The sequence below is a fragment of the Chelonoidis abingdonii genome, chromosome 8, assembly GCF_003597395.2.
Source record: "Chelonoidis abingdonii isolate Lonesome George chromosome 8, CheloAbing_2.0, whole genome shotgun sequence".
NCBI classification, from domain to species: domain Eukaryota; kingdom Metazoa; phylum Chordata; order Testudines; family Testudinidae; genus Chelonoidis; species Chelonoidis abingdonii.
In genome coordinates this window covers 22,238,561-22,252,302 of record NC_133776.1, presented here as the reverse complement: position 1 = coordinate 22,252,302, position 13,742 = coordinate 22,238,561, and the positions used below count along the sequence as shown (strand labels likewise).

General features: G+C 39.4%; 1 protein-coding gene across 2 annotated transcripts in view; it reads right to left on the bottom strand.

Annotated features, from left to right (window-relative positions):
* Positions 1-13,742, bottom strand: part of PPM1L (protein phosphatase, Mg2+/Mn2+ dependent 1L) — a 180,095-nt gene that overhangs the window by 43,881 nt on the left and 122,472 nt on the right. Inside the window, exon 2 of one of the 2 annotated variants that reach the window (XM_032778174.2) lies at positions 12,315-12,489. In XM_032778174.2, coding sequence (XP_032634065.1) covers positions 12,315-12,489 — 175 coding nt within the window. The remainder of the gene's footprint in view (positions 1-12,314; positions 12,490-13,742) is intronic. The other variant, XM_075068415.1, reaches the window with a different exon arrangement.

Here is a 13,742-nt window from a genome sequence, read left to right as displayed (position 1 = left end):
AGTGATGCATCCCCTGTTGCCCATTTCCAGCTTCTGGCAAAACTGAGGCTAGGGATACCACCCCTGCCCATCCTGGCTAGTAGCCATTGATGGACCTATCCTCCATTAATTTACCTAGTTCTTTTTGAACCTTGTTATAGTCTTGGCCTTCATAATATCCTCTAGCAAGGAGTTCCACAAGTTGACCATGCATTGTGTGAAGAAATACTTCTTTTTGTTTGTTTTAAACCTGCTGCCTATTAATTTCATTTGGCGATGCCTAGTTCTCGTGTTATGTGAAGGAGTAAATAGTACTTCTTTATTTTCTCCACACCTGTCATGATTTTATAGACCTCTATCATATCCACCCTTACTCATATCATTTTCGAGATGGGGCGACCACATCTGCATGCAATATTCAAAATGTGGGTGTACGATGGATTTATAAAGAGGCAGTATATTTTCTGTCTTATTATCTATCACTTTCTTAATGATTACCAACATTCTGTTAGCTTTTTTGACTGCCGCTGCATATTGAGTGGATGTTTTCAGAGAACTACAATGACTCCAAGATCTTTTTCTCGAATGGTAAAGCTCATTTAGACCCCATCATTTTATAAGTATAGTTGGGATTATGTTTTCCAATGTGCATTACTTTGCATTTATCAACATTGAATTTCATCTGCCATTTTGTTGCTCAGGCACCCAGTTTTGTGAGATCTCTTTGTAACTCTTCACAGTCTGCTTTGGTCTTAACTATCTTGTGTAGTTTTGTATCATCTGCGAATTTTGCCACCTCATTGTTTACCCCACATTATATGTTGATGTTATGGGAGATATTGCAATGTAAGGGGGAGTGGCTTTGCCTGTTTATGGCCAGTCTCACTACTTTAATGGGGGATATTATGTGCTGTAAGGTGGACTTTGAAGGAACCTCTGTTTTTCCTGTACCCTCTACCCCTCTTCCACCCCCAGCCATGTGCAATGCAAGATGGATTCCAAATGGGAGTGGGAGACAAACACGCAACCAACGATTTAACTTAGCGTGAAATGCTGCATGCATATAAAACGGGGATTATGAGTGCAAGCAGAGTAATCCCTTCAGATGGGCGGCACAAACATATAGATGTATATATCTTGCAGCGTGCTTTTTCACATACTGGCACTAGCATTAAAATGTTTTCTGAGGCAGCCTAGATTTTAAGTCTGCTGCATGACAGTATGAAGTCCTGCAGTGGCAAAGACCTTCAATACCGCAGTGCAGTGAAGTACCACTGCTCTGGGCGGAAGGAAGGGAGAGTAGAGTGTTACAAAGGCATATCCAGTAGTGATTCTATGCTGCTGCATCCTATCTCAGCATTCTGTTTATACTGGCACAAATTTTGTCCATTCTGCTGCAGAAGAACTTCTCATACAGAAGGAACTCTAATTCTAAATGGTCTGTCAAGTTTCTAGGCAGAGCAAACTTCCCATACCCCACTTCATAGTTCACTAGAGTTCTCCAGGCATTATTCTCCAAATCAGTCACCAGGCAAAAAAAGATCTCCAAACCACAGATGGATGGCTTTCTATCACAAGCCTGGAACGGGAATTCTTTCTTCTAAACCGGAATTTCCAGCAAAGTGACATCTTCCTATACCAGCACTGCCTGAAATAATGTTAAGATAAGCAGTGCAACCAACATGCTCTGCATGAATCCACAAGTATTATTTCTGAAGTCAGACACCTCAACAGTTAATTAAAAGTAAACTGAAAAGGGGGAAAAATTGGGCTTGTGCTTTTTTATTGTGTACAAGTTTGCTTCTTTATGATGTAGAACAGTGGTCCCCAAACTGTGGGGCACACCCCCTCAGGGATGCAGAGGAATGTCTGGGGGGGCACGTGCAGCAGGGCCCAGGTCAGTCTCCACAGGAAGCAGGGAGAGAGCACCACCCAGCCCGACACTGATCCTGCCCTCCTTCAATCTGCCCCCTGCTCCCCCCTAGCCACAGCTCCACTCCATCTCTTGCCTCTAGCCCCAGCTCCTCCCCCATCCCCAGTTCAGCCCCAAGCTCCGCCTTCAAGCCCAAGCTCCTGTGCTGAGCCAACATTGCTTGGGGTTTTTTGTTTTGTTTTTTGTTTGTTTTTAACCCATAAAAAAAAATCAGGTCTTCTCTACCTTGAAAGATTATGGAGACTGGAGAACTAGTGAAATTATAGCACCACAACAACCTGAAAGCTTGGCATTTGAGAGGTGAAAGGATTATTAGTCAGACTCTTAATCTTTTATTCCCTTAACTTCTATGACTAACATACATTTTGAATAAATGTTGTCTGTTATACATTCAGCAATGCCATTCCTTCAGTTAAGTTGTAGGGTTCACAATTCACATGTATCAAGATTCTGACCCCACCTTCAAGACCTCAAGCAAAAAAAACAACCAGAGAAAATAAACATTTAGATCCCTTATATTAAAGAGAGGACAATGAGTGGAGGAGGCAGTGAGGCACTGCAGCTAGCACTCCCGCTGGTGTTTAAGGTGCTTGTAAGGGACCACGGAAGAGTTTGTTACGGCCTAGCTAGGGCTTATCGCCATCTCAAGGACAGGTTATTAGAGGTTGCTGTGCACCAGTGTATTCTGCTTAAAACCAGTTGAAACCGCTTAGCATGGGAAGCCCCTGTGTGTATGGGGAAGTGCAGAAAGCCCCTGGCCATAGGCCAAGGGGGGAGGCTATGGCTGATGGAAAGCCCCGAATTGCATAGGCATGAGCTGCTTTGCATGATATTAGCATGACGCTATAATTGCTGCAGGATGCATTGTTGTTTTGGACTCCGTTCCCCGTCTTTGTGACAGCAACGCTTGGTGTCCCCATTGCGGGTGTGTCACTTTACCTTCATTAAAGCCAAATAACCCATAGTGTGTGTGGATCTCGTCCTTGCAGAGCACTCAGGCACGTAACAGTGCTCCTCCAAAAATAGTCACATTTAAATCCCTGTGCACGCCCCTGGATCCAGGCAGATTGCCATCAGTCTCCAATCCTAAAGTTTGAGGGAAATCCAGTAATTTTAAACTTGGGCTTGAATGCAGTTTACAGAATGCTGAGTCCTAAAACAATCTTACATAAGGTATGAAGGCTAACCATAGGGCGACCAAATGTCCTGATTTTATAGGGACAGTCCTGATTTTTGGGTCTTTTTCTTATATAGGCTCCTACTAACCCTCCCCCCCCATCCTGATTTTTCATACTTGCTGTCTGGTCACCCTAGCTAACCAGCACCGGATTGAGTAAGGAGAATCCATCTGGCAAGGCCTATTCATCATCTAATCCTGCATGGATTCAGGAGAGACAACGCCGCTTTGAGGCGTTTTGTGACTCTTAATGAGGAGAGAATGCACTGATGAGACTGAAGTAGCCATGGTGTAAAAAGCCCCATTTCATATACAGGTAGTGTAAGATGTACTACGATACTAAAGGCTGAGGGTACATCTCCATTGCAATCAGAAGTGCGACTGCAGCACATGTAGACATAGCATGGGCTGGCTTTAATCTAGCTAGCTCCATTTACAGTAGTAGTAAAGGTGTCAACATGGGCTAGCCGCTCAAGAACATACCCAGGATCCTCAGGGGTGCTTGTACAGGCTGTGCTGCCAAGGCTTCACTGCTACTGTTATTTGAGCTTGCTAGATCAAAGTTAGCTAGGGTATGCATGCACATGCTGCAGTCATATATGTGACTGCAGCATAGACACATCCAGTGTTGTTCCTCGGTTGAAAGTAACTTTTGTTCCTAAGATCAGAGATTTTGGACAGCTAGGGACCTAAGCTGCTAGTGTACAATTGCTCAGTGAGAAAATAAATTTCAGATGTGATTGGTTTCATTTAGCTAGCCACACTGAAAGAGGATTAGAAAGGAAAAAGGTGAGCAAATAGACTAGAAAGCATAATTTGTAAAGCAAAGGACTCTGTACAGGAGAGCAGCTGGCGTGCAGTGTCAGCAGCTGAAATAAAATAAAGTTATCTGTTTCCCTCAAATGGGGTATCAGTTCAGATAAACATGCAGAAAGTGATTTGTAGAAATGTGGAGATCCAGCAATCACCTTTCTGCAGTAATGTGCTTCAGGTGTGTGAACTGAGAGATAACTCTGCCTTAATATTGTTTGTTTTGTGGTAGCACCTAGCAGTCCCAATCAGTGATCAGGACCCCTGTGCGCTAAACACTGTTCAAACATATAATAGAAAAAGTACTTAAAATCTTGGCATATGATGAAACAATAGGTGGATAACCCAAACAAACGGGGAGGGAGCAATGGGGCAGACAAGGTAACAGTGAAGCCATCAATAACAATAAAAGTAACTAGCTGCCTCAGCACACTAACAATCTAGCTATTGCCTCAGACAGTTATAATATTTCCAATTACCTTTGAAAGCACAGAGTATACATGCATAGTAGCAGCCATCAGGCTTTAAGACTGCCAGCTCCCTCAGACCTCAGGTTATCCCATGCCAAAGGGCTTGCTACAGAGATGCCTTTTAACTATCAGAGATTTTAAAACCACTGCAGAGCTCTGGTCTGGCTGGCACTTTTTGTAGGGGGAAATTACATCACCCAAGTTTCAACATTTTCTGTCAGTCACTTGATGGCAGGGAGAAATTGAGTATCTGGAGTGCCACAGAATGATAGAAAAGATACTGAAGTTCCAAAAGCCTTCAGGGTACAAGTCATCAGGTTTTTTTTAAAGCTAACCTCAGAGGCTGGGGGTGGGAGGGGAATTACAAGAATCCCCTATCAGTCTTTGACTTGCTTCTGAAAACATACTCAAAAATTCAGTGCCATGATGCCTTAGAAGTATCCCAATCTTTTATTCGTACAGAATAGATATTAACTGTCCCAGACATTTATAAATGCAGTAAATATAAGAAAGAGGATTATTGTACAATAAGAGGCTCCAAAGGAAAAAAGTACCCTAGAACAAAATTAACCCAACTTTAGCTAGTCAAGAATACAATTTTTTGCACTAGGGATTTAAAGATTATGAGAGGATTTGAACCCATCTGTCACATTTGGCCTGGTTTCATTTTGTGAAGTTTTCTTAGTTAAACTTCACTAAAAAAGCTTGTCAACATATGCCTATATGACTATTCTTAGATGATCTCATTTTATATGCTGGCTTTGATGTACTGATTTTCTACAGGGAAAGATTTACAAGGAAAGGCATTAGGAACATTGGCTCTGCTGAAGTTGCAAATGATTAATATAGCATGCTATGGCAAAAAGGCAAAATTAACATGCAATACTGTAAGATAAACCCAAGATCATTTAGCAGGATCTTTTCCAAATACAATTGTACTTGGCATCTAACAATTTGTTGTTTAACAAGATCTGAATTCTGCAAGGAGCAAAATATTGGAAGTCATTGGAGGGAAGTAATAGTTAATATAAACAGATATTTAAAACCATCTATCTGAGTTTTTTTTTTTTTTTTAAGACATCTATAACTATGCCATCAGAGTGCCGATATCCATGTACTCCTCCTCCAAGGAGTTTACTGGAATACTGTAAAGGGAAGTGGAGCCTGAAATGTACTTGCTCCTGAGCAGCAGGCAGAAGCTCCCCGTAAGTCCAGTTTAGCCTCAGAGATGGCTGATAAAATTGCTCTCAACGTAAGAATGACAACCAACATTTACTTACTCCACATAAAGAACTAATTTAGATGCTTATCTATCTTTTTATCTTTGTATGAGTGAAACACCATTAAGGGTAGAGCCCTGTTAAAGCCAATTTCCAAAATGAAGTTTCAGTGTATCAGGTACTTCATATTTTGTAACTTTTCAATATCTCTGGCTGACACTTAACAGAACCCCAGCTGCTTGTGATTACAGATGTTAAGCACTGGAGAGTCAGCCACAAGATACATTTTGCTGACATCCAGCATACTCTCCAGCTGCTGTAAAAGGACACAACTATACTTTTAAGAGGAATTATAACAATCTGTTCTATTTTAAATTACTATGTTTGTCACCTCATTCCTGCATTCCATATATACTGGAAATGGTTTGATCTTATTACATTAAAAGGTGTCTGACATGGCAAAAATACTGCAGTTTTTTTCTTTTATACACAACAGGAGAAGGTGATGCTGCCAATATAATTGCTGTATCACTGAATAGCTGAAGGACTTGGAATTGTGAACATCTGCAGCAATTATTTTAAGTATACATATTTTGCACTGTACTTGTAATCAGATCGCACTTTAGGAACAGGTAGCATCATTTACTTCTTTTGTAGTAAACAAGTGACTTGATTAGAATGCTAATCCAGCTCCAGCTCAATGTTTTAACCATTAGAGGTATTTCTTCCTGATTATGGTTCTAAATATTGGCTCTTGGGTTACAATGTGTTGCTCTAGGTATTATTTTTAAAATGTATTATACATTGAGAGACGTTTCTTACTTAGATATGTATAGAGTTACTCTGTACAATTGCTTCATTTCAACATTTAAATCCCCAAATATTTGCACAGTCTTCCATTGCACAAACATGTATTTTTCAATAAAGGAAAACAATGTTGTTTTTTTCTCATCCATCCAACAAGAATTGTCAGTTTTCTCAACTATTTTTTTCTTCTTAACAAATCTTTATGAATCAAAGTGACAAAAAACAGATGACTGTATAATTGGTATCTTTGTTTTTTTGTTATAAACTATTTAATATCAACAAGTAATTAACATTTTAGAGAATGGAAGCCCCTGTTAAGACCTCATAATACACATCCTGAGATATCCAAGCTCCTCCAGAGAAACCGAGGAAGACCAAACTTGGTCTTTCAGATATTTTTAAAATAGAACACAGGCAGAATTAAAGGCACAATTTTAAAAAAAATTCCTTTTGCTGGTCATGTTAAGTAATTTGCTCTTCAAGAACCTAAATATCTTTTTAGTACATAGTATGTATAATCCGCAAATGGTTTTGTAACTGAGAGTTTCTGAGATCAAAGTAGTTAAAAAGAATCAGTGGGCAAGTGATCCAGTAGGCAAGAGTATAAAAAAGCAGATGAAGTAAATAAATCTGGCTACTAAAGCGTGAGTACAAAGTTGTAAGAAAAACAATTCAAATGTGTCACTACTGCATATTGGTTTTTCCAAAGTTGATTCAATGAAGAGAACCTCAGATGATGGTAATTATTAGGAGATTATTCAGGTAGATTATTACTGGGTCAAAATCAATTATGGACTTGCCTATATGGAGTCAGCATATTTTCCAGTAAATTACATTCCAATACACTGATGTGCATGCAAAAAAGAATTTACAAATATCTGAACTAATGTATAATGGATGGTGAAGGAAAAACTAGAAAAGTAGGGTTTTTTTGCGATATAATCAACGTTTCTAGAAATTGCCAAAAACACTGTGTGACATTTTCACAATGCCTCTACAAATGCTTCTGGCATTCATTTTCACCACCTACACTCTACTTTGCTCATATGAGCAAACAATGAGCTCTGCAAAATGAGAGAGTGCATTAGTTGACACTTGCCGAAAATTGGGCCTATGGTGGTAAGGTGTAAATTTAAATTCTGTGGGAAAAAGTGTTTCAATCCCTACCTTTAGCATTCATGCTAATCTTTCCACAGGAAGGATGAAATCAAAAGATTGATGACTCCTCCCTCCTTCCCCTGACATTCTGTTCCAGTTGGGATTCAAGATTTCAGGTCTCTGTTCTGGGTTATGGTTAAAGGTCTTCTCTAATAAATGGGAAAGAGTGGTCCAGAAATTATTCTAAAAAGATCTACAGTTAGAAAGTCAGGACTATGTTCTTCAAATTTTCTATTATCTTCTCTAATCTGGTGCTGTTCGTGACAGTGCACCCCCTAAGGCTTTATGGAAATATGCTTATAAATGTATATATGACATAACTGTCATATGCTACATATGCCATATAACATATCTCTGTAAAGATTATGAGCTACTGAATATATTCATCCTATTCGTATGCATGTATTTTTGTGTTCAGAGTTATGGATACTGGCTGTGAAGTTGCTTGATTTTTAAGTAGCCTTAGTAAAGCATTTGGTCAGCTTCTTGACAAAGGAATGCGCAAATTAAATGCCCAATCAGAAACACTTAACAAACAATGGATCTTAGAAGGCTCCAATTCACATAAGACATCTTCCTGGAGACATTCAAGATAGCATGTGGGCAATGGCTGCTGCCTGTAAAAACTGAGTCATGCATGGACATGTGACTTGCCCATGTGACTTCAAAACTCCATCTTGGAGCTGGACTTTGCATAGGGGAGAGGAGGGAGTCTCCACACACAAGAGGAAGTCTATTTAAGCCCATGGGAGACCTCTCCATTTTGTCTTCAGCTGGCTCAAGAGATAGCAGCTCCACCCCAAAGGATACCTGAAAGAAACTAGAACAAAGGGCAGTAACCACAGGGGTGTGAGTGACTGCTGGACCCAGACTAGAAGGAGACTAGTCTGTAAAAGGAAGCTTACTGGAACACCTCTGAGGGTGAAGTTTTATCTGTATTCAGTTTTTTTACTGTATTAGGTATAGACTTGCATGTTTTATTTTATTTTACTTGGTAATTACTTTGTTTTTTCTGTTACTACTTGGAATCACTTAAATCCTACTTTCTGTATTTAATAAAGTCACTTTTTACTTATTTAACTCAGAGTATGCATTGGAGGGGGGAAAATAGCTGTGCATCTCTATCAGTGTTGTAGAAGGCAAACAATTTATGAGTTTACTCTGTCTAAGCTTTATACAGGGTAAAACAGATTTATTTGGGGTTTGGACCCCATTGGGAATTGGGCATCTGAGTGTTAAAGACAGGAACTCTTCTTAAGCTGCTTTCAGTTAAGCTTGCAGTTTGTGGGACATGGTTCAGACCTGGGTCTGTGTTTGTGGATGGCAAGCGTGTCTGGCACAGCCAGGCAGGGCTCTGGAGTCCCACGCTGGCAGGTAAAGTAGAGGCAGAAGTAGTCTTGCCACATCAGTTGGCAGCCCCAAGGGGATTTCTGTGATCCAACCCATCACACTGATAGATGTAGCCACTTCTTCCTAACTATTCTTTTTTGTGAGAGACTAAACATAAGAGGACTAGATATTGAAAGGAAGGATGGTCTAGTGCGGCACTTGCCTGGATCTCTGCCACAGGGTTCCTGTGTGACTTTGCGCAAGTCACTTAGGGGCAGAGATACTATCTGTAAAATAAGGAATAACACTACTTTCCAGATCTTGCAGGGGTGCTGTGAATGTGTGTTGCTCAGACACCATGGTAACAGAAACCATATACTTTAGACAGACAGAGAACCTACAATGAAAGAGTCCAGAAAGGAAAACAATTTAGGAATCGGCATGGCAGTTCAGAAGCTGATCATTTAGAATTCTCTCTCACACTATGAAGAGTTCTTCTCCAGTAACCTCTGGGGTTATTTTAATGTGTTTTCTCTACAAATTTCTTCGGCATTATCATGTGCTAGAACCTCCTCACTACCTATGTGGTAAAACATTTATTGCAGAGGTTTTGGGGCAGCTAGCGCTTCCTGAGTTTGTGGTTCTATTGCTTCACTGGCTAACTCTATCAGGCTATGTAAGAAATACCAACAAATCAGTTTAGGTAGACCTGTCACAATGGGCAGGAAGTTGTTTATGTTGAAACAGACAGATAGTACATCTGGTAGAGGAGAATAAAGGGATTAAGTCAGCAGAAGCAGGTTAACTTTGAATCAAGAACATATGAACAACAGAACCCTAAAACTATGGCCAGCTATTGACTAACACAGAACATGTGAATACCTTCAAATTCGCACTGCAGTCTGATCAAAGGCACCCACATTTTATTTATTATAATTCATATACTAATTAAACCTCCTACAGTAGCAGCAATGGCCAAATATTCAAGAAGCCATGGAAATAAAAAAAATCCAAATTAATTTCTCCAATTATCTTCATCTAAACTAAGACAGCTAAAAAAACTGAAAAGCCTAAACAGTATTTGCTTACTGACATGATAGGAGAGTAACAATATAGAATATATGTTAAATAGCTTTGTTCATAAAGGATGGCAAGTTGCTGCAGGCAAGGATATTTTTGTATGAATCTTCCGTATCTAAGCTTTTTAAAAAATAGAAGGGGTATTAAAAATTGTAGCACACAACCCTGTGTGAAAATGTGCAAACTATTCATTTCCTCACTGAAATTAAGATGGAGGAAAAATATGATCAGGAAGTTTGCTATTTCTTCAGTGCCTAACAGGCTGCATTTTAATGGCATCCATAAAACAGTTTTAATTAATATATTTTGTTTAGCATTTAAATTGTTCTGCACAAACATTCTTGATTAGTATTATGCACATAGTAAATAGTTATTAAGGTTATGTTATTTTCACATGATGTATTATTTACTAATGATGCCATCAAAATACATTTGGGTTTGTAGAAATATATGGTATATTTTTAACACACACACGTTGAATGAAACCAGTCCATACAAAATCTGCAACACAAAATTGTAATAAACACAAAAATGCATACAATGTTCCTAATTCTGCAACTGCATCATTATGGGTAGATCCTTATGTCCAGGCAGAGTCCCAGTGATATCAACAGGGCTCTGCACAGGTGCAAGGGTCCATCCTTATAGATTCAACTCTAAGATCAGGGTCTTAAAATACATACAAACCCCAAACTATTTTAATACTGAAACAAATAAGGTCCCCTTTTATTTGATTCCTTGCTTGCGCAGTAGCATCATTAATGATGTCAGACTAAGTATATCAATTAATAACTGTTGAAACAAGCAGAGTGAAATAAGATTTTTTGGATAGCTTACAAAAAAGATGATAGATGGTTTTGATAAGAAAAACTGGGAGATAAGAGGATTGGATATAAAACATTCCTTTAAACTCAAATAATATCCTCAGGACATATCCACAACTCCCTGGACTAGAATTATGGTTTCAGAGGGCAAAGGTTAGGGTTCCAGAGGGTAGAGCTCCCTGGGCTAGATATATGATGCACACTGATACCTATTTTTGAAAGTTAGCTTTTGTGTATCAGCATGTAAATACTGTACCCAGTTTCCCAAGATGCTTCTTTCCACCTCCTTCCCTGAGCACACTCCATCTCCACTCTTCCCCCTCTCTCCCAGCACCTCCTGCACGCCACGGAACAGCTGTTCCTTGGCGTGCAGGAAGCACTGGGAGGAAGGGAGAGGAATTGGGGGGGGGGGAGTTGATGCGGAGGCCAGCAGACCCTCTGGAGTAGCCTTGTGAGCCCCCAGGATTCCATGGACCCCAGTTTGAGAAACGTATTTGAAGATTGGATCAAGGGCTTAGAAAATGGAGTGCCTTACCAACTGGATTAAGAAAATAAGCTAGTAAATAATAACAAATATTACAAAATAAAAAATCAAGAAACCTTGTTTGAACTATCAAGATATGCAAATGCCAGAACTGAAGAACCACACAATTGCATTGCTATAAACTCATGTCTTCTGTCACCTCATCACCTCTCTACTCTTGTCTACCCTCCCTTGTCATGTCATATCCAAAATTTAAACTGTGCTGTCCTCAAGACAGGATCCATGCCTTTCTATTTTGTTTAGGAAAATGCTTAGCACATTTCTGGTAATATAAAATAAATAAAATATAATAGTCCTGTGGCACCTTATAGACTAACAGATGTATTGGAGCATGAGCTTTCATGGGTGAATACCCACTTCGTCGAATGCATGTATGGAAATTTCCCCGGGACATATACTGGCCTTGGATTTTCCCTACATGCATCCACGAAGTGGGTATCACCAATGAAAGTCATGCCCATACGTTCTGTTAGTCTATAAGGTGCCACAGGACTCTTTGCTGCTTTTACAGATCCAGACTAACACGGCTACCCCTCTGATACTTAAAATATAATAATAATAATTAATAAGAATAAGCAAACAACAGTAACAATGTCAAATTTGGGGTTTACGGTTTAGCAACAGTTGCATTATTACTGCAGAAGGCAGCACATATAGACTGATCTGAACTTCACTATAAGATAGCAAAATTTGGAGATACATTACAAAAGTAAGAGTAGATCAATCAACAACAGTACGTTAAAAAGGATAAAACCATCATTAGCAAAATAGCTGTTCTTCCAGCTACGTGGTATTCATCCCTTGAATTGGGGCATTTCCTTGATTTTAGTTGAAGAAATGTGTTACTGAGTCACTTCATAACTTTGAGGCCGAACTTTAAATTTTCCAACACAACCACTAGCTACTTAAAGGAATTTCAAGACTGAAGGAAAGCTGATCCATTTTTAACATTAGTTGCAACATAGAAAGAAATGTGAATATACCTGCTTCATCATAGGATACAGTCAATTTTTCCAGCATTTCTCGGTCAATTGACAGAATTTGCTGTTCCAGGATGGTTTGGTAAGACAACACACTGTTCTCTTTGTCTTTCTCATAGTCCTGAAGACGTTGTTTCAGGACTTCAGGCAGGCGGGACTTCACATATTCTGCTGCTGACTATAAAGAAAAGAACCAAAAGAGTCAATTAGCTCTTAGTGCAACTTCTTTGGGACAGCTTTATCTACATTCCTCCTAACCTCCCCCACCCCACAAAATCTTTTTAAATTTAAGAGTTAACGTTCCTCCAGTATATTTCTTCACCCTGCAAACACTATATATATATATATATATATATATATAAGGAATTACTTAAGATAACATTCACACATAGCATTGCCATCCCCAAAAAGTGTCAAAACCATGAGTCAGGCCCCTAAAAATCATGGTGTTTTTAATATTAAATCATGGTTTTTGGTCTGTGTTCTGATTTTTGAGCTCCTCTGCCAACCCCCAATGTGAAAGTGAACACCCTACTAATGTGGATTTCTAAATCACATAATTTGGCATGCTCCTTCCAAAAGGTAGTGGCCTATATTATCTGTACATATAGATTTAGTTCCTGGACCATCTTTTTATTTTGCATTTGTACAGTATCTAATACAATGTGGTAACGATCAGTAGCTGGAGCTCCTAGGTGCTAATGTAATGCAAATCAAAATCAAATCAATCAATCAATGGCAAATTTCAACCTTAACCATAGACCGGCTATGACTCAGCCATAATCAGAGCCTGAAAACACTATATTTCAATGATACACCTTGCACAAAGACTAGTCTGAATACAATAAGGTTGGAATTAAGTATAACACTTTCCTCTGTACTTTTCACTTCCATTAGCATAACTGGGAGTTACACACATTCATTGATGGAATGATCCCTAGAAAATTGTAGTGAATTAGAAAGATACTGAAGTGACTTGATTCAGCTCCAATTGAGGTATATTTAAATTAATCAGCAGGAAGTTTATGGTGTAACATTTGGGTTCAGTAATTCGCTTACCCATGCTTGACCAGTCATTTACAACAATAGCTAAATTTGCTAATGTACATAGGCGCGCACACACACACACACAAAATATTACATCACACAATGAGTAAGTAGCATCTTACGTGAACTTAAAGCACCCTTCAAATCACACAAAGCAACCACTTTTCCCACTGCTAAAATGCACTCAGCTCTGGGAAGGAAGGTAGAAGCACCCAGGAACAGTATACAACAAAAAAAACAGGGTTACTCACCTTTGTAACTGTTGTTCTTCGAGATGTGTTGCTCATATCCATTCCAGGTAGGTGTGTGCGTGCTGCGTGCACAGCCGTCGGAGAAACTTTTACCCTAGCAACACTCGGCGGGTTGGCTGGGCGCCCCCTGGAG